The sequence below is a fragment of the Electrophorus electricus genome, chromosome 7 (assembly GCF_041902795.1).
Source record: "Electrophorus electricus isolate QZ-2024a chromosome 7, ASM4190279v1, whole genome shotgun sequence".
Taxonomy (NCBI): Eukaryota; Metazoa; Chordata; class Actinopteri; order Gymnotiformes; family Gymnotidae; genus Electrophorus; species Electrophorus electricus.
In genome coordinates this window covers 28,820,310-28,845,881 of record NC_137503.1, presented here as the reverse complement: position 1 = coordinate 28,845,881, position 25,572 = coordinate 28,820,310, and the positions used below count along the sequence as shown (strand labels likewise).

General features: G+C 43.3%; 1 protein-coding gene and 1 long non-coding RNA gene across 3 annotated transcripts; both read right to left on the bottom strand.

Annotated features, from left to right (window-relative positions):
- Positions 1 to 448: 448 nt before the first annotated feature.
- Positions 449 to 6,893, bottom strand: trib2 (tribbles pseudokinase 2). The gene is made up of 3 exons (XM_026997758.3): positions 5,594 to 6,893; positions 4,331 to 4,623; positions 449 to 2,544 (listed from the first exon to the last, which is right to left on the bottom strand). Exons 1-3 carry the CDS (start codon positions 5,861 to 5,863, stop codon positions 2,073 to 2,075), a joined length of 1,035 nt encoding a protein of 344 aa, XP_026853559.1. The 5' UTR covers positions 5,864 to 6,893; the 3' UTR covers positions 449 to 2,072.
- Positions 6,894 to 12,271: 5,378 nt separating this feature from the next.
- Positions 12,272 to 24,828, bottom strand: LOC113569781 (uncharacterized). 2 transcript variants are annotated; one of them, XR_014124615.1, is made up of 4 exons: positions 24,643 to 24,828; positions 23,033 to 23,255; positions 19,342 to 19,469; positions 12,272 to 13,274 (listed from the first exon to the last, which is right to left on the bottom strand). It is a non-coding gene; the product is annotated as an uncharacterized LOC113569781 (long non-coding RNA). The 2 variants fall into 2 exon arrangements; XR_003409834.3 differs by lacking the exon at positions 19,342 to 19,469.
- Positions 24,829 to 25,572: the final 744 nt, after the last annotated feature.

Sequence of the window (25,572 nt, the reverse complement as noted above, 5' to 3'; positions counted from 1 at the left end):
AGATATTTAGATTTAAGAGAACAGGTTTTATGCTAGGCTTAAAAAAAAAAATTGTGGGAGTCCCAACAGACTTGGGGACACATGCACAAACACACTGAACATCTGCCTCAAACATGTTTTTCAGGAAATCTTGTGGACTTCATTAAATGTTTTACTTCTACCACCTCTACAGCTTATACTACAGTACACTGCAGTTACTTCCTAGGATCTTAAGATAATAAATATATAGTTTATTTAAAATTTATTTCAGTGAGTATATCCAAGCTGGCGAACAAATGAATGACTACAGCATAACTACTACAATGTGGGAAGTTTTTTTTTTTGTGTGCAACAGTGGAGCCCTTTATATTTATCCATAAGCACCTTCATGGATATACGACACCAAGCTTGTGCACCAAAAACAAAAACAATCCACCTCTTTCCAGTCACAGAACTACGAAAAACAATTTTCAGTGTGCAGTTCACAATTTATTTACTGAATAAATTTGGACAAAACACCAAAATCAGTTACATTACAATCAGAGCATCTGAGGCAGATATCCCATCATGCATGCCCCCCCTTCAAAAGGAAACAAAAGGGAAAAGAAAGAGAAAAAACAAACACACACAAGACTTGCCTCCTTCAACATTAGCACCTAATCAGCACCTACGTAAGTGGGTAGATCATTCTACCAAAAACAAAAACAAAACTATGCTTAAGTAAGCAAGAATTTACTTCAGGAAAAGAACGTTAAAACAGCTTCCCCACCCCCCTGCTCGGCAGGCTATAGCATTCAAAAAGGGCACATGCGACTAGATATCACAAGTTCAAGTAACATTGATATACGACAAAAACATGTCCACATGTACCCATTCAGAACATGATCATTTCACAGAACCTACGCAGGCAGTAAAAAAAATTAAACATGAGGTACTGGAGAGTGTGTGGTCATAGAAATATTCTTTAACTGTGGTGGAGTCAAAATGTAAAAAAGGGAATACTATCAGCACAGACGGCATGGGGCACAAATACTGGCACAAAAGTTAGATGGGTTAGTCTAAACCTTGGGACAGTTTAATGCCAAGATCCACACTGTCCTGTGTCAAAAGTATTGGCTACAATATTTATGGAAACCCGAGTCTAAAATGGGAGGTGGGGGGGGAAAACCTGCACGCATTCTCTTAAATATAGTAGTTGCTTTAAATTATATATATTAAAAAAAAAAAAAAAAAAAAAAAAAAAAAAGAAATTTCAATATATGCAGAAGAAGGAAATGAAAATGAGCCAGGTGCTAGAGAGGTGGAATGGACCGTTCACCTAGCCATCGCAAGTCAAGTGCTCGTCATGTTGGGAGGCTCGGGAAAGGTTTTTAGGTTATAGAGGAACAGAAGCAGGAACAGTGTGAAATGAATAGCTTAATGCAACGAAAAGAGCTGCCTTAATGCAGCTTTACACAAATAACAGAAATTATGCAATTTAACATAATTACACAATGGGGGGTGGTTATGCCTGAAGATGAAAAATAAACTTATTTTTGTAATTCTACTGATAGCCAGCACATACACTGTATAGTATTGGCCTATAAGGCTATGAAAGAGCAGATTCGTGTAAGTAATATACTTAAAAAAATAACACATAATAAATAGATACAGGTGACAAAAATGCTTTAGGAGTTCAGTATGTGTTGACTATGCTGTCCACATTGATGAATCAGAACTCAGAACAGGAGTAGTTGAAGTCTGCCCCATGGTGGGGTTTGTTCTCCTTGGCTGAGGTCTCCTGTGCCATTGTGTTTATTGTAGCTTAATGCAACTTGTACACCCCAAGAGCACCACTTAAAAAAAAAACAAAAACAAAAACAAAAAAACCCCCATCAAACTAAAAGTTAAGTCTTGCTACATTACTGAACATTTACATTTGCATTGCCTAGAAGTTCTTGCTCAAGGTGTTCCACACCATTAAGCCAGATCTTGCCAGGTTTCTCCACAGAATGGGAGATACACTCATTGGGAAGGTGTCTTATCTTGTTAACTTCTTTTGTCATCTAAAACAAGTGGCAAAATGTTTGTTTTGTTTTTAGTTTTTGTGCTGCTCAGCTGAAGAATTGCTCCAGCTCTTCCTCCACAATGGCCTCTGGTACTGTCTGGTCTGCGTCACGCTCCCCCCGGATGTGGGCCCCACCAGCCTGGCTGGTGGCAGCCAGGAACCAGGGGTGCTCCAGGATCTCACGGGATGTGAGGCGCTCTGCTGGCTCCCGCCGGAGCACGCTGCGGATCAGGCAGCGTGCCTTGGGTGTCAGCGTCTCAGGGATGCTGAACTGGCCGCGGCGGATCTTGCTGAAGAGCGACCCGGGCTCCACGTCATGGAACGGGTAGCGGCCGACGAGGATGGTGTACAGCATGACACCCAGACTCCACACGTCAGCTGCCTTCCCCGAGTAGCTGCCACTAGCATTGAGGATCTCCGGGCTCACGTAGGCTGGACAGCCGTGTTTGTCCGAGAGAGAGTCATCATTCCCTTCCAAGAGGTATGTGTCTTCCAAACTCTCCAACTTCACGAGGCTCCTGAGGAACACAAGATGAGAAAATGTAAAGAGAAACTCCTCTGTTGAAGGAAGATATATCCACTTATAATTAAGGAAAAAATAGCAGTTGTCATAATGGCAGAACTTGCATTGGATGATAAATATCCTTCACTGATAAAAATGAGAGAAATGCCTGCCTCTGGATATTCTGCTCTGGCCCTGGCAAAGGCTTCTCTCAGGAAAAACACTGATCCTGCCTATGATTTTAATGAAAGTAGACCTTTCCCACATAATCCATGGGAAGCATAACTACACATAGCAGCAAAAGACCAAAGAAATTAGCAAAATCCGAGGAAGCAGGAAACATGACAAAATTACTTACACCTAATCAGGGAACACACATCCCTTAAGTAATCAAACAAAATGAGGAAAATCCCAGTTTCTCTTGCTTTCACAAACATAGTAAATAAAGCTTGGAAATTATCCAAAGGAATCTGAATGGAAATCATAAATATGCCTCTCAGGTTCAGTCAACTCATGATCCTATTTTCATCTTACCGGCTCAGTCGTTATGTGGAAGGCAAGTGTAACCAGTGTGTGTACTGCCTGACCTAACCCTTTGACCCCTCGCTCTGTTTCTATCCAGTAGCAGAGGGACGCAGTATAACAGGAGAGCAGCCAGCTCAAAATAACCCACAAATGACATGCAGCATATGTGACTCACTCCTCTACTGCAGAGTGGAAAAACACACACACACACACACACACACACACACACACACACACACACACACACACACACACACACACACACACACACACACACACACACACACACACACACACACACACACACACACACACACACACACACACACACACACACACACACACACACACACACACACACACACACACACACACACACACACACACACACACACACACACACACGTCTAGTGTGAAAAGGACTCTGGCTTAGACTTGGGCAAACCAGAGTGGGGCACCTAAGCCACTATCTAAATGTGCTCTGAACTGCACATAAACTGAAGAACCACTTTCCCCAGATGGAATATAAAACTAAGCCTACGCAGAAAAACTAAAGAACTCAGTGGTGACTCATCACTGGCATGGCGATTTTGTCCAAAACTAGTAGTGACCCAGCGGGAAATCAGACCCTTCTGTGCTGCTTCTCAACGCTAGGGGCCTCAGCCCATGTTCTAAGCAGGTTAGGAAGCCGGCAGGGCTCCGTGCTGAGCCCCTCCAGCCAGGGGTCAGGTTGCGCCTGGCTCCCTGCTCCCATCTTGGTGCACACTTGGTGTTTCATTTCAGGCTCAGGAAGAAGCCCACCCCTGGCTACATCCATCACACCAGTCAGCCATTAGTCATCAGGCCTAGACTACAGTGCGCTGAGCCGAGCTCACATTTGCAGTCCGGATCTTCTCCCATCTATTCCCTTTCCACGTGCTGAGCCGCAAGGAATCTAAGGGGACTCGTTTGGCTGGAAGCGCTATTTCCGTTTAGCTTAAACAGGACGACCACCCAAATTCATAATGCACACTGCTATTACACCAGCCTAAATTTAGAGGCAGTGGATGATATGGTCAGGCTGTATTTTACATTCTAAGATGTACCCCGTTGGGCATAGCATATGGACTAGCAACATTTACTGTGCCTGTCTCAACACTAGAGGAAATCTCCAGTTAACACGTAGCTGTATATCAAATGGACTGAGAGGACACAGCAGGTACAAAAGATAACCACAAAAGCTGGGGAACACTGCACGCTCACTGAGGGCCACTGTGCACACTGCCTTTGCCTCTTACCTTTCCTCATTCTTAAAGACGAATTTCCTCAGCTTGAGGTCTCGGAGAACCAGGCCATTGTCGTGGCAATGCGCCACAGCAGAGGCTATCTGATAGAAGAGCCGGGCAGCCTCTTCCTCGCGCAGCTTCTTGCGCGTGCGGACAAACGAGTGCATGTCTCCATGGCTCCTCTCAAAGAACACATATGCCCGTGTGTCCCCCAGGAGGATTTCCACAATCTGGCTGATGTTTTGGTGGGCGCCCAGTACAAAGTAGGCTGCCAAGGACTCCTGGTATCGACTGATATCAAATACCTGTAAATAGAAAAGGGAGCATTTGACATACAATTAGATGCTGGCATGGACCCCAGGAGATCTGGAGAGCTGTGTAAAGTTACTGTCCTTAATGGGTCTCGTACTCATGTAAAATGGTCTTAAACTGCCACTCAAATCAGAATTTCCATTCTCAAAATAAGACACTGTTTAGTAAGACAATGGAGAGTTCAGAGACAAAAGGACTGCAATCCAGCAGCATTGAGAAGCAAGGCATACATCTCTGCATCAATTGAAAGCCAAAACAGACATTGATCTTTGATGTTGTAGGGTAACAGACATTAAAAAGAAAAGTTGGGTAAATATAGCACACTGATGGTGGACCTCAGAGGCCCAATTCTTATAAAGGTATACAGAGTGTAATCTGTCTTACTTCCCATATGAACTCTAGATTCTTCTGGATGCTCCCTTACCCCTTTTATGTAAGAAACAAAAGCATTTATATGCTCGATCTAGTCATTAATGTAGCTAAAATGTACCACCCCCCCCCCCTTCATCTACTGCCCTAGTCGTCAGTGGTGCAAGTCACGTATTAAAAAGAGGCTCACAGAACAGTACACGTCCACGCCAGCCCCAGCGTGAGAACACGGTGATCCTAAAAGGAATACCATGGTAACGTTGGAGTTTGGGCTCTGGACATCGTTACTCGCCCCTTTGTCATCGCTCCATCACGAAACATGATCGACAGAGTACGGCCGAGCATTTCCTAGGCTTTTCCATTACCCCAACCTTCTCGATTACAAGCACCGCGATAGAATATTCCAAAACACATTTACACGCAATGCAAGAAAACACAAGTAACGCATAAGATGCAAGTCACTTGCGAAACAGTAAACATATTTTAAGATTCTCAGCGACCTTCGGGGTCCGGTTCACTTGTACAGTCAATATCCCCGAGTCGCTCCAGAAAATCACCCAATATGCTCTGACTGGAAGTGAGGATTTGGCTTACCTTGCAAACCAGCTCTTCTCCACTGTGCAAGTGGGCGGCCCTGAAAACGTGGTCTCCCTCAAGCGGCTCCAACAAAAGGTAATTTCCAATGCATGAAATGCAGTGCGAGGAGTCCGGAGTCTCTGGAGGGCTGGGGCTTCCTAAATTGGGGCTAAAGCTCTGGTTGGATTCTGTAGTCCTTAGGCAAGATAACTCCTCAAATTCGTGCGTTTTGTGCCTTGATCTCCCATAACGTGAAATGTTAATGGGATTTGACCTCTGTATGTTCATGAGTGTTAGATGGGATTTGTCCTAAGGAAGATGGGTCGACGATTGAACTGCGGAAAATGAACTTGGGGATGAGACAGACGTACGTCCAGAATGTGCCTAGACTATTGCAATCCAAAATGCATAAAGGAAACTATATTCCCTTTATCAAACGTACTGCTTAGAAAGGTTTATTATACCCTACCATTGGACTGCAACAACTTCAAAGTACATGTAATCTGTTACCAACAGAACAATGTCAGTACCATTCAAATGAAGTCCGACAATCATGAAAGCTAAAACAGTACTGCAACAACGTTAGCGTTATTTTGGCTTGAATTTCGGAGACGACGAACGTAACAACCAAAAAGTTACCTTGTTTTCTGCAATGAATTAGGAGGCCTGAGCTATAAAGCTTGATATAAAGACGATTTTGTTTTCAGCGAACCACTTAATTCTGTGATCCAGCTATAGGACCCTTTTAAATAGAGCGTAAAGCAGGTAGCTAGCCAAGTGAGTGCAAAATACTCGAAGAAATGCTGCTGGATGTTCTGGATAGAGGCAAGATCTTCTAGTGTGGGAAATCAACATTAAATGCCAAAAGTGCTCGCTAGCAGAAATGCAGCTAACTCGCTAACCGGTGAGCGGGATCAGATTTCCTGAGAGAGGGCTCCGTTTTCATTCAGCGGCCTTCTTCCACAAATCATTTCCATGCAGCTATGGTTGCCATTGCCATCTACCAAATATGGCAAGGGTATCATCCGGATTGCAAGCCCTTTGTTTTGTGTATTTATTAATTTTTTCGGGAGTCGATGTCCTCTGCGAAAACTTCGTTTTATTCCAAAACCTCTTGCGGGATTGCTGAATTTGGCGACGATTTGGATGCTAGAGGAAAAAAGGGATGGCCGAACTTCCCAGGCCTATCCCTTAATTCAGCAAGACATCATCTCCCGTGGCGTGACTACTTACGTGGCTGAGAATCTAGTCCATTCAGTACGAAGTCAGCCACACATACACACCGTGCGCCAGTGCAGGAGCTGACTGCTCTCGGATGCCTCTCCACGCACACCAGCAGGCTGCTTCCGACCCGCCTTCCTGACGTCACGCGATACACGCTCCCCTATTGGCTGCTGGTTTGACGCTGGCAATTACAAGCTACAGTAGTCTATATATGCAGTCGTGTGAGATAATTATTCACCCTTGGAATTCAATTGCACTAAACATTATCCGTCTACATTGCGCGAAATGTGCACACACACACACGCACACGCGCACGCACGCACGCACGCACGCGTCCTGGACAAAGTACCATGCTTTCAGATTGATACAGCGGTCCAGTAGACACCGGTACTTGACCACTCTGCGAATGACTAATCCCGTACAGGTTTGCCACACAGACACAGCATAATTGCTAGATGGTTGATACTGCAGATCTTGGATGTTAATAGTGTCGCGGTCTTTAGGGCTGACTTAAACGCTCTTCTATGCCCATCAAATGTGTGTAAGCAGTAAGAACAGCATTGGGGAAAACATTAGCTAAATATGGAGAAAATGGTAATCAATAGTTATGTGCAAGGATGCACCGAGCTTTTAGTCAAGATGAGATGGTACTTTGATCACATGCTTTCGTTCTTTCTTTCTTTCTTTTTTTGGTAAGTGTACAGCAAGCATTCTGATGAACATTACAATTATCTTGTCTTCAGTTTGTTTATTTATTTAGCTGGTTTAGCTTTTCAAAATTGCATTTTTCTTTATAGCCATACTTGAATGCTTCACAGTGGAGCAATTCTATGTGAAGTCATAAAATAGGACCATGTGGTATGTATTGTGTAAGACCGTTGTATTAGGCAATTATTTTGATTGTTTCTGGTAAACACTGAGGCATTTTTAATACTGAGTATTACTGTGTTCTATTTAGCATTGTGACAATGTATCATTTCTGAGAACCTTTAAGCACTATGTATGTACGTTTGTGTGTGTGTGTGTGTGTGTGTGTGTGTGTGTGTGTACTTGTTTGTTTACACAATAAAGGGTAGCGTGACCAGGAACGCATATGAAGGGCGTGTGTCTACTGAGGAAATGTGGTATGTTTGTGTATTAGTCAATACACAGAGTCCTTCATAGTGCGTAGTAGTGCATGCAAGCTGTGTGAGACATATTTATGTACCCCATTATACAATCAATAATGACTCTTTTTTTCTTTTGAATGTTTCCACTGTAGTATTTATACATTTCTCCAGCTTGCTGTGTGCAGGCTCTTGGCGTGATACACCAGTGATACACCACATGTGCAATACATTTTTTTTCTCTCCTACTTTTTTAACACATACTGTACCTGAAAATGTGTGTTCTACCAGCGCCCCCTGAGGTGAACTGCATCCCCTCGGCCGTGCTGCGTGAGGAGGAAGGTGCAGGATTGAGCAATTCCCCTTCTGGAATGTGGGCCGTCAGACGGAATGCACACAGCTGGCTGGGAGACACAGGCGAGGCTGTTCACTCGGACAGGCTCCCTCCCCCTGACACAGACTAGCTCTCGCAATGTCTCTCCTCTGGCTCATGGCCTCATTGTACCCACGCTTTATGAAAATGTATCTCTCACACACAAAATGCTCTTTTTTGAAGCCCTGTTTCATAAGCAGTCATTCGCAGCTGTGGACGGAGAAGCCCACGTGTGTGCCCTCCCCTCCCCCATGCTCCCCGAGTTGACCCGCTCCAACCTCATGTACAGCAACACTCTCAATGTCTGGTGTGACCCAATTCAGAGGGCCAAGTCCAAAGTTACTCAACTTTACTATAGCCTAGGAATGAGAAAACAGGCAATGGCAGGAATAGGGAATGTGTTGGCATAGCTTCATAATTAGCTTAAGGTATTTTGCATAACTCTATAAGGCCACCACTCATTAAATTTTGCTTCTTGACATGCCTTTAATCAAAGGCATAGCAAATGAATATCGCTGCAACCTATTAAGTAATGGCAGCTGCTCATAATGATACAGACAGGAAGACTTCAAGGAGCATCGAGCATAAAAATGAGTCCCCACTTGTGTGCAGTGGTAGTGCCTAACGGCAAAGAGATGAAACCAGAATCCATGCTAGAAGTCTCCATAGGTCAGTGTGGATGACTGAAATCTTAATCAGCCTCCTCTGGCTGTGTCACTCACCCTTCTGTGTCCTGCAGTCTGTATGCAAAGGGGAATGTTTTGAAGGCAACAAAAAACAAAAAAAACCAAACAAACAGTAAGTTAGGTGATGTACAGTAACCTGCTTCATGGTCCAGAAGACTGAAGAGGCATTACTCATTCATGGAAACTCTGCACTGAAAGGCCATATTAGGGCTTCCAGGACATTTGCCCCTATAGCCTTATGCAAAATTAACAAAGGTCAAACCCTGCCAAAATAAGACTAGGTAAGGAAAAGTGACACCTGCTATGGTCACAGTTTTGCTGTCACTCAGACAGGTTGCCTGAAAAAGCAAACATTCGGTCCTGTTCCAGTATATGACGAATACCCTCTTCAAAGATGCTATCTGTCAAGCATAAGCTTTCCCTGACTGGATTATAAAGCTGGGTTTTTGTAACTCCAGGGCAAATACATTACACACTGTATACCAGGCAGCCCTCCACTGAAGCCTGTTATTTTCACATTATCATATCAAAAGCACTGAGCTTTTTTTTTCTTCTATTTTTTGCAGGCATATCTATGTTTATCCAGACATCAAGCACAAGGCTGGTATTATCTTTTCTTAAATCAATTATTTTTGATTCAGTGGAAAAGTTTGAAATTGAGGGAACTTAATTTTGCTGAAAACTTAACTTGAATTTTACTGAAGGTTCTGTTTTTCTGCTACCATTGCATTCTCCATAAGATAGCTGCAGTGCTCTACTTCGCCAACAGCCAATTCTGTTGCCATGGCAACATGCATCCATCCACTTGGGATCATACCATGCAGGACCACCATACATGGGAAATTCCCTGACACTTCTGGTCAAAGGCTCTGTTTATATTATGAAGTATCTTGTGTTGTAAAAATAATAGCTATCTTCAAAATTTAGAATGTCCCTTAACTTGGCTAGTATCACACGTGAGTTCCTTAACAATGCAAACTGGTCCTTTCTTGCTTCTTTTAGTTATTAACTTATTGCCGGTACTGTGTGCCATTGCAAATAACATAGTCGGGCAGAGCACAATTATCCCTGTTATGCTGTGCCACTCTGGTTATGGATCAAGCATCGGTGGCCTGTCTCTGCTACAGAGACAGCATGAGCAAACACTGGTGCGTGTGCTTATCTCTGTGTATCTCACTCCTTTGAAGCCTTGCTGTCGTGGCATTTCCTGTGACAGAGCAGGTGGCAGCTGCCCGGTTCAGCTGCTTCCCACTGAGCTCTCACTGCAGTTGATCTTATAGCCTTTTTACAGAGCACATCTCAATGGAATCCCTCCTCACAATAATCTAGTCCTCAATAGTCAAAATATACCCTTTTTTCTCGTTCTGTGATCGCACTACAGCACAAGGTGACAGGCAACTCCTAATTTGGAGCCCGCGTTCCTTAGTGTTCCGAGTGGCGGACCACAGTGGATTTAGGTTGGTGGTAGCATCCGATACCTATACTGATCATTGAATGCAAATCTTTGCAGCTGTACCCCCTCCCCTGCATTATGGCCACTGCAAGTCATCTCTCAGTCTTCCATTCTGATGAGTAAATGTGAATGAGGATTCACTAAAGCATCACTCATATTGATCTGACAGGCAGATAAGAAGATGCATTGCTGGCACCGGTGGGCATGCCGGAGTAGAGGGAATGCTTTGACAATGCAGAGCTCTGTACGGATATCCAAACTGTTATTACAGCTGATGGCAGTAAGTTCCATTCTTGCTGAAATGGCCAACAGACCAAAATCAGGAAATCAGAACATGCCTGTGGCATATCGTGCCGCAGTTAGCTGACTGCCCGGCTACAATTACAGTAATTCGAGCACATTTGCGATTAAAGTAGCGTGTCTGCAGTGCAAGGCTCTGCAATTTTCATACCTTAAAGAAATGTGTATCAGCATGGTGTGGTTTTAAGTGGAGCAACAAGACCATGCGGTGTCTTTGTGTTAAAATTGTTACACAGCTAATGACCCCCCAAAAAAGTCCATTATCATCATGTGCATGTGAGATGTTCCCCATGCATGAAAGATGGGGAACTAGCAGTCCAAAAGACATTAGCAGCCTCAGATCAGGGCCCCAAAGATCAAAAGCTCTTCAAATGTGCATATTTCATGTAAAGTATAATTTGTGAGATTTTGTGAATTTTTCTTTAACAGTGCTTTGTGATTTGATCGTACAGGTTGTCCGATCTGCAGGTTAAAACACTGAATCAGCACTTAACAATGCCTAAAAACTTGCTCTGAACATACACTAAGAGACGGATGGATGGGATAAGTATTTTGCATGGTACTGTGTGGCATTCCTCTGGCATTTAAAGATAATTCTGACATTTAAAATCACCCCCAGTTTTGGGAAAATTGCATTTTCAGCAAAGTTTTGTTCCCCTCCAAAACTGAACATAACATATAAGGTAACTATAAACTATTAATATTGCTTACAAGTCAAAGATTATTTCTAAAATACATTACTGTTGATATATATTAATGATCTGAATTCAGTAAACTGAATTGTGTTTGGAGCATCCTGGTTGAAAGCACTGGTGATACTTCACCTCTCCTCTGCTACTAGCTTCAGTGCTCATTTATGCGATTCCACAGGAATTTCCCCTTTCTGTGCCAGGAGAGGAAGCAACATATCTCTCACCCCCCACCCCACCCCACCCCCAGACTAAACTTGCACGTATATACCACATTCCTCAGACCCACCTCACACCTGTCCACATCACGCCAGGAGAAAATGGCTTAGTGTCAGAATAAAAGATCTCACTGCCAAAATCTGGTCAAAACAATATACAAGCCCGAGCAGTAAATCCGAACATACAAGGCTGGCATGAGAAAGCTCATAAAGATAAAGAAAACTTTTGTTTAGGGCTTTTATGACTGCAACCTACTTATTGCGGATATATATTTTTTTTAAATCGTGAACTGCAGTCGAAATCCTATAAAGGATTACGGACATACAGCGTTATTACTTTGATATGGTTGGTGTCCCTGCACAAGGGAACAGAGCAGATGGATTCCAGGCAGGCTGGATTCTGCACTGCTGTGTGCTGGGCGCAAGGCACTGGCCAAATTGAATACAGTAATAAAATAACAGAGGGGCAGCCTGACTCAGCCAGGATCAGTAGTCACAGCTTAGAACCCAAGAGCCACTCTGCATGGGTGTCTGTTGTCACAACAAACATTACAGAAGACATAAAATACAGTGGAGGTTACACAGTAAACACACTCGATGTATTATTTACTTTTACTGAGGCAATAGATGCATTGATTTTATTTTTTAAAAACATTGTGCTGATGCTTTCAGGAACTCTGTAGATCGCAAAGGCTCTGATTGTCTCCATGGTGAATTATGAGCCATATTTTTTGGTCCCTAACCTCCTTCACATTCTACTGTAACAGTATTGTAAACACAATTATCATAATACTACAATAAATAATAAGAACCATAGTAATGGCAACATAATAAGCAGGCCAGCATAATTACAATGTGAGTGCAGGCTTCCTCTCTGGTTGAAGCTGTGTCTAAGGCCTAAAATTGTCACTAGTCAACATCAGACAAGCAGAAATCTGTCTGCTGCTCAGGATAAAGTCAAGCACAGGTGTAGAGGGTCAGACGTGAGATAATTGGACATCTCAGTCTTATAACAGTTTTATAACATTACGGAATATGGAAAATATGGAAAAAGATTCACACAAAATGCACAACATGCCATATGAGAAGCATATATATCTTTTTGTTTATAATGTGTCACATATCCAGATGACAATACTAACACTACTGATTTTTTAATATACATGTAGACCAATATCATAAAGTACAACAATACACCAAAACATTCTCCAAATTCAGGTCATGTAAGGTGATGACTGCCTGCTGACAATGCCTATTGTTCATAATACAATGGCTAATGCAAATAGAACACGAATGGAAGTTACAGGTAACGCTACACCATTTAGACATAGAATAATGCATATTAAATATACAATATGTTTGGTCTGCTCTGTAAAGTTTCTGTAATTCTGCAGCTGACTCACAAACACGATCCACCCAAACCAAGGTAGACACTTTTACATACTTCATGCTAGGGCATGTAATGGGTGAAGTGAATGTTTGTAACATACTGTGAGCACGTCCCACTTTCTATGACGTCATTAGTGATTGAAATATCCACAGTCAAACCCCACAGTCAAATTAACACTGTTAGGAAAGGGGACAGTGACAAAGATGTTGTTTCTTCCAGAGTGGCGAATTGATTTCCTGTTGTCTCCTCCATCTCTATTGCTGGAGAGAGAGAGAGAAAGACAGAGAGGGAGGGGGTGAAGAGGGAGAGACACACAGAGAGAACGGGAAAGAGGAAATCAGGAAGCTGAGAAGCTAGGGGAGGCTAATTTGGGCTCCAGCTGTATCTGGGGGAGCTAGAGAAGCCCAGACTGGTGGTGGATGCTGTGCGGGGTGGGTGGGTTGTTTCGTCGGGAAAGGGGGCTCTTCCCTGGTCCCTGAAGTGGAATTGATCGCTGAGCTCCTCATCAATGGGGATGAGTCATCCCAGGCAGCAGTCTGCCTCCATTCTCAAAGCGCTCTGCTGTGCATGCCAAGGGCGCCCACTCTGCCAGAGTGTGATCCCTCTCTGATAGACTGCGAGGAAACACTTCCCATGAAGTGCTTGAGGGTTAGCCGCCCCGGCCCAGCCTGAGAGCTTTCTCATTAGAAGGTCTACGAGCTCTCCCAGCTGCTAATTGCTAGAACTCTTGTCCATTCATGCAGATCTCGAAATTGTATGAAATTTTCATGATGCTGAAACTGGAAGTGCAGCTGACCCATTTGGCTTGCTTCTACTGCACTAACTGTTAGGGAATCTGTCTCTGAGAACATCCAGATTGTAATGTCGGTTGGTGGCTGTTTTGGTCAGTAGCACATGAGCCCACATTATCATGTTCCTTGATCGCAAATGGCATTTGTACATGGGGGGGAGGATTATCAGTGTAGGCTGGAGGTCAAAGCTTGCAACCAAGTGCTATTGATGTTTAGCTGACTGCAAGCCATCAGACTTTCCACCCACAGTGAGCCAGCTTCAGATCCAGCTGCCATTGTAGCAAGTTTAATATTTCCCTTATACATATTTATTTACTTGAGAATAAGCACCTGAGATTGTCAAAACTAATCTCCATGTATCCTGACTTTTGTGAGCTTTCTCCAGTGTTGATATGTAGAGGTATGTAGTTGAAGGCTCAACCACCATACACCATGTTGTGTAAGCTTTCCAAATAAATCATTTAACAGTGCTGCATGCAGTACCCAGCAGGCAAGAGACAGATACACTTATATGATCGACAGTGAATAACATATCCTGCATATGCTGCCATTTTCATGACTTCTGGTCACAGATTCCAGTAGCACTGGTATCCCTAGCAACAAATAACAGGACATCTCATATGACTGTAGCCAAATAAAACGAGATCCTTCTTGCTGGTGCCTGGTGCTGTCATTGCACCATTGTGCACATGCTGTGGAAGGGGACGCATATGTCATGGAGCGAAGTGCCAGAACCTGTGACAGCAGGCTTGCGCACATCACTTATCTGCCTGCACTCACGCATGCACGCGCATGTAGGGCACGGCTTATCAAAGTGCTGCCGCCTGCTCCCATTACAACACCAAGGACGGGTCAGCATGTCCCATATGCCTGTCTCTGCAGCTTCTGCACTTCTCTGCAGCAAGTGTGTGTGTGTGTGTGTGTGTGTGCACGTGCGTGTGTGTGTTTCTGTGTGCAAACAGATCTGGAAATGTGACTGAACACAGGACTCATTATTTGTACAATTGCAATGGAACTATTCAACATCATTAATTAAATGGAAGTATATGGTACAAATATTTGAACAAACAGAAGCATGAAAAGGAGAATGTGCAGGTGCCTTTGAAGCGGCGGTGAGAAATCCCCCATGTTTATTTTCAGGACGTGTTGCCTCGGCCCACACATTCAGTCAGCATGCCCACGTTCAACCAGGCCTTTCATTATGAGAGGAAGTACTTGCGTTCCACCTACATTTGATTCAACATCCTCTGAGCACAAGATACATCGGCTGCCACCTCCCAGCAATTAACCTTTGAGGTCTATGCCTTGCTATGCTGAGGTCTAGGAAAGGATGTTAAAGATACAGGCCTTGCCTGTGTAGAAATGCCAGGGTTAAATGTGCTTAATATAGGGTAAAAATTTGCACATGCAATGAGCAATTGGAATTGATTTGACTCTGTAGTTGTTAATTGAATGCTGTGTCCCATGTGAGGAGGTTGATAGAAGCTTCAGAGAAGGGGTTCCAGTCACTGCACGGATAGACATAAACATAATTTACATGGGGAAACGTCAATGTAATAGAGACAGGATGATGCAGAAAGGTGCGCATGCATGCGTGTGTGCAGATGCAGTGCTCAGGAGACATGATTGCAGGCTACCATGTAAAGAAAAATGCTCTCCTGCTGTGGGCTATGAGGAGGAAAATCAATCTTCAGCTCGATCAAACACACAGACACAGACACACACACACAGAGGGAGAGAGAGAGAGAGAGAGATGCTTAGAGAGAGTGAGAGGAAGTCTTGTGGTGACTCAATGCTAAATTGATTTGGGCTCTGAGTGGCAGAGTGGAGCAGATGAGTCAGAGTTTCCACTGTGACCCCCATCCTCTTTCTCTCCCTCTCTCTCTTTATGTTGGTCTGAATTTACAGGTTGTACTACACATCAATGGTACAGTCTGGGGCTTATTTTTACATATATATGCAGTGGCAAATAAATGCATGTGAAATGGTTGTGTACTAAGTTCAGCACTGCAGGATGCTGAACATGGTGAGTATCATGCACTTCCATGCAAGTACATGGGAGCAGGGAGACTGGATGAACTGAATGAATCTGATTTTCAAAAAAGATTAACATATTCACGGAGAACTCCTAATGACAATCTCTGTAAAAATAAGATGATTTCAGATTTGGGATCAAATTTTGAGTACTATGGGGAGAATTAGTTAAAACATGTTTTTAAAATTTTAATCAAATTGAAAATGTACCTATTTAAACACAAGAATTCTCACCATTTTACTCCATGCTAACTATATCTCCTAGAATTATTGTAAAATAACCATAACAAACAGACTCATTTTCACATTCCTTATGCCAATTTATTACAAACACACACACACACGCACGCAAGTTCGTATTTGCATCCTTCTCAAAGCAACCCTTCAAGGACCCTTCCTGAAGCTTCTCCAAACCACAAGAGAATATAAGGAGGAGAGGAATCTCGTTGGCCCCGTGATGGCCCACATTGTACAACAGCTTCACAGAGGCAGTCTCATCACTGAGCTGACCGCAGTGCTACATGCCAACATGGAAGGACCTCCAACCACTGACCAGCACCAGAAGATTAGAGGAGTCCCAAAGGAGCCACTCAGATATTACTCATGCGTGTAAAATTCACCCAAGACACTCCATGTTCCCTAGAGAGAGCTATGACTTGAGAGATCCAGTCATGATAGTCCATTCAACCTCCTAGCCATGTCTTGTTTGGTAAGTGAACTCACGGTTGGTGAAGACAGGCCTTATCACTGTGACTCGTGTGGTTAGTGAGTCTGAATAGGACTGATCTTGTGGTGCACTGCTGTGGCAACTGAAGTTATACTGCTAAAAGACACATTCAGGTTGAAATAGGGTTGGAACAGAGACCTTATCTTTCCATGATGTGTTGAAATTATGATTTAAGTATCTATACCATTCTAAACTTTCACATTCTCCTTACACCATGGGGTAAGGCAGGAAAGCCATTATGGGGGGGGGAAATATTGCTTTGAGAGTCCCACTGGTGCTGGAGCAGGTTGCCACAGCCACCTCTGTGTGTCTCTCCTATTTGTCTCATTTATCTAGACATGATGCAAGGCTGAGTTCAGAGTGAGAAAGCCAGCAATCGGCCAACATGCAAGTGCCTTGGGGCATGAATGCATGGGCCGGGGGGGGGGGGGGGGGGGGGGGAATTTGGGGGAGGGGGCCGCATCACTTCAACTGTTGGTAAGAAATCTGGAGTTTTTCACTGGGTGTGCACAGGTTATGTAAAAACCATTTTAATCACTGCCCTTCCTGTTATACTCTTCACCCTTCGACTGCTGTTCGCTAAATTACATTTGGGCTCCAATTCCAACTTTCCTCTCCAGGCTGCTTAACGCATGAATGGCAATTGATCCACTCTTTGAGACTATGTCAGATTGATTCCCGCAACTCTCATGGGCCAGGAAGTGGCTGGATTTGCTGAGCTGCAGAGAGCGTTGGTGAGTCCAAACAAATTCCATCCGCCTAATTCAATCACAATGGAAGAATTAAAGCACCCTCTTTGCACACCCCATACAACAGTGCATATCACCATTAAACAATCACGCGTAAGACTGCTGTGATGTCAGCTCCTCACAGGGAGTAGGAGCAGAGGTCACATTCCGGCCCTCTTTCAGGGGAAAGACGTTGGCTGACAACATTCTCATTTGCTTCACCCCTGCTGCTAAACTGGCACTTTGCATTAGACACTCTGCAGTTTCATCATCTCACCTCATTTTTAGATCCAAACAAACTACCGTGGTACCTTCAGAACCCTTATCTTCCCTTAAAGGTCAGCCAGTGTCCCCCAGTCTGTATATCTCAGTCTTACCCCAGTCTCCACTGAGGAAACTACAGCACTGAAGATGAGCAGTCTAAACCTGATGAAAACATTCAGATGAAGAATCATCGTAGACTTGGAAGGAAGGAACAAAATAAGATCCTTTATTCAGACTGATGGACATAATGTCTTCCTACAGTAAAGCTGCAGTGCTGAAGGTGATAATGTAAGCGATACCTTTTATATTATGTTGCTAATGGGAGAGATTAATGCTGTGTGATACCCATTCACCTTGGTTAACCTCGAACTGAAGTGCAGCACCTACCCATTCTCCAAGTGCTCAGGCAATAAAAAATGCCTTAAGTGAATATATACTACATCAGGATCTGTTCCTGCCAAATGTCCACAGTCATGGATTCAAAAGGACTTCTGTCCAGTGCATTATTTGCTATAAATACATTTAATATTGTATATCATTGGGCATTTAATATGTGACACCCCATAAAAAAGCTGCATGACCAATAATTCTGTTATTTAAGCATCTATTTGTGTACCTATAAATTCTGTTCAGTTCTCCTATGACATCCATAATGGGCTCTCAAAACCATCATCAGTGGCATCAGTGGTGGAATACAGAATTCAGTGTTTCATACAATGATAGAGGAGGCTACCCTGTATTCTACTGCAGGACATTTTACATACAAACTTTTAGTTTTTGTAGCCTCCAGTGAATATGCACTTCAGTATCATGCCTTGTAGGTTATCTCCTTAAAAAACGGTCTGCTTTGCATATCTGAGCACTGACTACAGGCAGTATGTCTGACTGCAAGCAGACTGCCAGCACACCAGGGACAAAGCAAGCTACTTGACTGAGAATCAGTGCTCCTTACTGGCTCCTATATATTCCTAAACTTACTTTTAAAGCCAGGCCTTGTCAACTTTGTATGCTTCTTATGTAATATGTCCACTCTATTTCATTAGCCTTGCCAAGCCTAATGACATCATTTGCCCACACTTTCCTCTACAGAGTAGCTGCAAATGTAACAAAAGGATGTGCAAAAACAGAAATCAAAGTGATGGGAAACACTAAGAGAGCAATTGCTGGAAGTCTGGGCTCCTTTTCATGTTGGTAAACAAAATGGCCATGGTTGCCCATTTGCGTCATCTCCTATGACCTCGCATCCACTCGCAATTGGTCATCGCACAGACGACAGAAGCACAGACACAGACCGGGCAACAGAAGCTTAGCCTGTAGTTTAATTAGCTAGTAACTTACAGTACATTATATGTGCACCATCACTGCAGCATTACCAAGATTAGCAATTAAGCACAGCAGAGTTGCCAAATGAATACAAAAAACAAGAGTGGTAATCACTTCTGAACATGAGACTAATTTCTTCTACCACACAGCCTTTCAAAAGAAGTATCTAAAATAATCATTTTAAGGTTTACATTTTGTGCAGAGGTCAGGAGGGTTACAGGGAACAGCATGTTACCTGTGCTTCTTTGTTGCTGACAGGTGCCACATGCAAATGCCTCGAATGTGGTTAACATACATTTGCATCCATTGTCATTGCCAGCTACGGCCTGCAGAGAGTGTCTGCTTAATTCGCTTGCACACCCCCAGAAGAACTCACGTTTGTGCTCAGACTGCAGTCCATCATTCACTTTTCAAGCTTCTGCTCTGTCAAAAATAGAGAGGAGCCATGCTCCATGGTTACCTGGTAATAATCAGATCGTGCTGTTGCTAAGAGCAGAGTTTCAGTTCACCCACTGTCTCCCTCACTCCTACAGTCCTGTCTGCTGGCGCAGGGCGGTACGACTCTCTGTCTGCCTGCATGTCTTCTTCCTGTTCTCAATCACACACACACACGTCCACACGGCATTGATGGAATTAAACTCTCGCTGTGCATGATGCTCTGACTCAGGCACTGGGTTTGCTGCCTTGTTCGTGGAGCTGGAGGGAGTTAGTCTGTCGTTTGGGTATGAGTCATCAAGCAAGCACGAGAGCTGGTGCTTCTCCCGCTCCCGGACCGCATCGCGCTCTCCATGCATGCTGAGCACGAGAAGCAGGCCATCAATCAGATTTTAATACACAACTGCCCCATTTCCAGTGAGCCTGGTCACATCTCCCTATCAGCGGTGGGCTGGAGAAGTGCAGAGGCAGCACTGGAGAGGCGAGAACAATCATTACCTCACCAGCAAAAAGTGCTCTTGCATTGATTAATAGGGCTGAGCCTTGCTGGGGCTTCTGTCTCAGACATTAGCTGAACCTTTGCTGTTGTAGCCAACAAGCACAGGTATATTGCATAAAGAAAACCAAATCAAGATTAAATTAAGTGCAGGATTTCGACATGCTGACTGACTACTCTGAAGTACCCTCTACACTGAAGCACTGAATGCCCTGTAGAACAACGACCCACCACCCTCTGCTAGTGGGCACGCTTTGAAATCTGCTCGGCGACTCCTGTTTTGCATGTCTGTGTTGCAGGATTTGCATTCACGATGCATTACTGTCATCTGGATGAACTGTATTATTGTGACTGAGTAGAGCAGAAGTTGAGTGAGAGAGTGTGCTATTAACAACTGGACAACAGAGTGTGCTGTTACCGACTGGTTATCTTCACTGGCTTCATCTGTCCTGACATCAGCATTTAGTTAATGTCACCTGTGCTGGCCAAAAGGCAAGATCCAGTCACTGCCTGGTCTCTAGGGAACCAAAACTCTGCATGTTATTGCATGTGTCTGTGTGTGTGTATGTGTGTTTGTCAAATTAAGCAGTGAAACAGGGAATGGATATTAGAGCGGAAGGAGACACATATGCCATGGCAGATTGTTGCTATGGCGGTATCACCGCCCTGAGATTAGTGGCAGTGCTCCATCAGACAGGAGAGCAGTAGCTGTGCCAGTGCGAGGCCCTACACTCTGCATGTTCCCAGCAGATGAGCAACACGCTGCTTCTACCCTCATACAGCACACAGAAGGGTCAGGAAGTACAGCTTCCCATTATAAAGTGATGAAATACTACAAAAAAACCCTGCTTGTGCTGGGAGCTGAAAATAATGTACTTTTACAGTGGCTCAGGTGACTAATAGGCTACTCTCTCTTCTGATGCTATGACAAGATGTGGGGCTGGATATGGAATTAATCCACACATGCACACGCAACCTCGCATACAGTCAGTCATGCATAACAGAAATCCAAATTTCTGCAGTGCAAGCAAATAAATTCAAATAAAAGCTCTTGGTTCAGTAACCAAGCAAAATCACCATAAACATCATGAAAAAGTCCTGAAAATCTCACAAGAGAGATAGTTCACACAGGGACAGGTATCACTATGAGTCACACTCACTTCAGGATGTTGCAAAAACAGTCATGAGCTGACTTCAAACAGACTCGAAAATGCTGTCTCTGAAGGATCACAGAGACAGTAAACACTCTCAGCTGGGGTTATTGATGTTTAATTGACTTCAGAACATCTGCGATTCCATTTGGTCGCATAATTGTACTCGGCCAATTTAAAAGCCTCAGAGAGGAGAGTGTTTACTTGTGCTGAAGGAAACTCTGACATGTTGGGAGCCAAGCTTGTAACTCGATTAGGAATGGTATGACTTTCTGTTGAGTTGTTGAGACTGCATTGTAATGCTTGTTTCTGTAACACTTTTTTCTGTAATGCTTGCATCCACTGGGCTTCTTTACACCTTATTGTACATATGCACATGAATATAAATCATGAAACCTCTAGAGTTTGAATATGCATTTATTTGCAAAAGATCAAAATTCCTTTTTTAAAGTTACATTAGCTCACGAAAGATTAGCAACCTTTTTTATCCACACCTTGGGGTTTGATGAGTAGTCCACACTGAACTAGAGCATCTTGTACAATAATTGTTGTGGGGATAGAGTAAAGATACACATAGCAGCAGACAGGATTTCCAAGTGCTACTGTACTGGATCCACTGCAACTGCACAACAATGAAAATGTTCTATCTCCACAATCACAAGCTCTTCTTGTCTGGTATCATTTTTGACTGTGTATAGCCCAGTTTCCCATTGGGCTAGTATCACAGCTCATTATAAGAGTGTATATGGCAGTGCTAAGCCAGGATTTTAGATTCCACCCGTCAAAGGCTTTTGTGCACTACTGTACAACTATGCTTCTGGGAAACAATTAGATTCCTGTGCATTCAATATTAGCAATATTACCAAATAGTGAACCTGTAGTGCATACAGACATCTTTGTGGAATTCAAGAGCCAGATCCCATTAGGGATTCGTTTGGAAGGGCATCTTGCAATTTGTATTGTTTAAAATGAGCTCTTAAGCTTAAAAATGTAAAAATACACAAACACACACACACACACACACACACACACACACACACACACACACACATATATATATTTAACAGAAGATTCACTCATGTTGAGTAACTCCATATGAACATACATAGCTCCTTGTTTACTTTTACATGTTGAGTAACTACACCTGAACAGACTTAACACATTACATTTCTAAACATGTTGTGTTTACACTTGCAAAATATGAATGCAAAGCACTATCAGCAGAGTAAGTTGTGTGCATGTTACGGACATGCTGATTGGTTACGTATGACAACAGGACTGAAAGCAGAGGCCAGTGTTTGCATTTCCTGTAATCAGAGTATCCATTCACTAAAGGATGATGTAACTGGATGCCAGCCTTCAATGGGTCAGGCCTTGGTGGAGCATAAAACCCACAATCAGTCTGCAATGAGAACATCCTGTTTGTGTGTTTTGCATAAGCTTCAGTCTTTTATTATATTCAACCCCAGTGCTCTTAGCATATGTCTGCAAATGCAGGAAGCTGTTTGGAGGGGAATGACTTATGAGGGCAGAGCCACAGCGAATATTTCCGACCAGAAGCCTCTAGCAAAGTGTAGTGGATTGTCTTTCATTGCATCATCCTGTTTAGAGGACAGTGGCACAATGTCATCAAGACATGGCAGGCTGCCAAAGCACTGAGCTTTCCCCCAAAAAAGTAGGCTACTTGATTTACCTGGACAAAGTTTAAAGGAACCTTTGAAATTAGCTTTAACAAGAGAGAACCATGGATGCTTTTAATATAAGGTGTGAAATATAAATAAATAAATAATTGTAACTAATAATAATAATAATAAATAAATTTAAGTTAAAACAATTTCCCTTCAGGTCCATCCACTATGAAAGCTCTTCACAGTTACCAAAGTCTCCAACAGTTCTAAACCTACTGTGCCTTGTGTTTGTTGTTTCAACACAACAGACATCTGGAAGTCTGAAAAAGGCTTTTCACTATCCCCCAAACCCCACAACATTTTCCTCGCAGTAAGACTTTAATCCTAAATTGTACACTGAGGATTAAGAAGGGGTGGCTAGCACTGAGCTCTCTATCTCACCTCATTAAATCAACGAGACGGATGACAGGCCTCAGTCCGCCAGGAACGTTCTCTCCGAGGGAAGATGATGTGGTTCCTGAGTGGCAGAGGCTCCTGGGCTTGGAGATACGCCGTTACTTTTGCCCTTGAGTTAACATCGCTGGGGTGCCAAACCACAGCATGAAGGGCACCTGGTTGCCCCGCAATAGACGACTCACTTTTCTGGAAGCCCTTCCTGCACACGCTGAGGAAGCATGCCGACCATTACCAAATGTGTGTTCACACGTGAATGTATGTGTGTGTGTGTGTGTGTGTGTGTGTGTGTGTGTGTGTTAGAGAGAGAGAGAGAGAGAGAGAGAGAGAGAGAGAGAGCGAGAGAGAGAGATTATATCCTTTAAACATATGCAAAAGGGCATAAGGGGATTGGCCTCTCAGATTTAGCAAAAGCCAAAAAAGTGAACATGAACGTTATGAATGTTACTCTAGAGACCCCAGTTGTACATTTACCACTTCCTGAACTGTTTTCCATATTTTACTCTAACATTAATAGAGAACGTGAGTCAGACGGGGCTGAGCTCGTGGGGTATTCTCCTCTACGTGTCCCTCATACAGTACAGCAGCTCCACAAGCACGCCCACTCTGGAATACCAGTCTGCGCAGACTTAAATCACTTTCAGATGGCCTTTGGTCAGAATATGATTCATATACTGGTTGGTCTGTGCCAATTCTTTTATATAGCACAATAAAATCCCTAGCATGCTACTGACCTATACAGCAAGCATACCAAACTGTACAATGAAGTCTGCAGAAATTCACTTAGTACCGCCCAATCAGAAGACTGTAGCTTTTATGCTTTACTGGATAATATATTGTGGTTAGTTATACTGATTTCATTTTGACATTGGATTTGAGTGAAGTTAGAGTGGTTTATCTTGTTTTATGCTCTCGTTGTATGTGTTGCTAAAAAATGTAGTATCCCTGGTTTTCAACATAATCTGGAATTTCATTCTTATGAATCACTCTAGAGAATGACTGAATTGTTTTTCAATAATTCTCCTTTATAGGACAGAAAAACAAAACAAAAGTCTAATCTTGTAAGTCCGTTGTAAGATACCCAAAATCATGTTTCCAAGCTGGTGGAAATGTAAGCATCGCTTTCAGCTGGGGCGAACGGATCCATTTAAAGGAAGAAGTGTGTTCCAACTGACATTCATTTGAAATTAGCGACCACTGTCTGTGAAAGAAAACCCCCCAAACACTACTTAAAACGATTTGTGCAGCACTGTTCTGGAAATATTCATTCTGAGCCAGTTCATATGATTTTTACTGGAAAAATTTGAGTGATACTGTATCAGTATACCAGGTCTACTTTACTGTTGTAACAATAAAAATCTCTTACACAACTGCCCAAGTTTGACTGGCCTTTTTGAGAGTGCAAGTGGCTTGTGGGTTAGTCATGTATATACAACATATCTATAATTACCTGAGGCCTACAAGACTTCACATTGTGTATCCTGGTTTCTGAACTAGCTATACACATGAGCAGTTAAAGTTCAGCTCAGGCAGACCTGAACGTGCTTCTATGGAATAAGGTTTAGCTAAACTGAACTCATGTAGGAGTTGACACTTACTATTGTGCTGTGTGGGGGCAGATGTTATGCAGTCTGAGCATCTCTGTAGCGTGTCCAGAATACCACACTCTAAGTAGATACCGTGGGTGATGTATCCGTGGGTGTCTTTACCATGTATCCCCTGGGGATTCCTGGGTTGAATGGGTGATGCCGGCCATCAGCAGTGCAGTGGGCACAGCCCCTGTGGCTCAATATGGCTCGGTGTGTGTCGCTTCGACCGTGACTCATTTGCAAATCGAAAGAACACAGTGTTCCCCTGTCCCCGCAGTTGCTATGGCAACGCTGAGTGGAGAGACGCAAGCTATGGACATCATTTATGCTGCCAGGCAGAGATGAGAGACGAGAGACAGAGCGAGGGAATGAGAGCGAGAGGGAGAGTAAGAGGTTAGAGAGAGAGAGGGAGAGACCCCCTTTCAGGCAACACTTTATGCATCACAATTCTTTATTTTGGGATGAATGATGCAAAGATACAGCTGAAAAGAGTGCCATACACAAATGATTCTGAGCACCTGCACTGACCTTGGATGAGTTACAGTATTGGACATTTCAGTATTCAACTCACTGTCAAATGTTTCACTGCAATGTGCAACATTATGTGACATAACATTGTCTCAAAAACTCTTAAACGAGAAGGAGTCACAAAAACAAACAAACAAAAAAAAACCCTCAAAATGTCAAATGGAAGGAAAGACGAGCGGGAGTGGAGGACAGGCATTCTGCTCTGCACTTCCTCTAAAAGAGCAGGAGACCAGAGATTTCATCAGAGAACAGATCTCATCAGCAACCAATCTGTACAGCAGGCAAATGTTCATCCTGGGCACAAAGGGCTCCTCCCTTTATCCAGCTCAAAGGGCTTAGGGAAAGTTGTACACACGTACACACACACACACACACACACACACACACACATTATATATATATATATATATA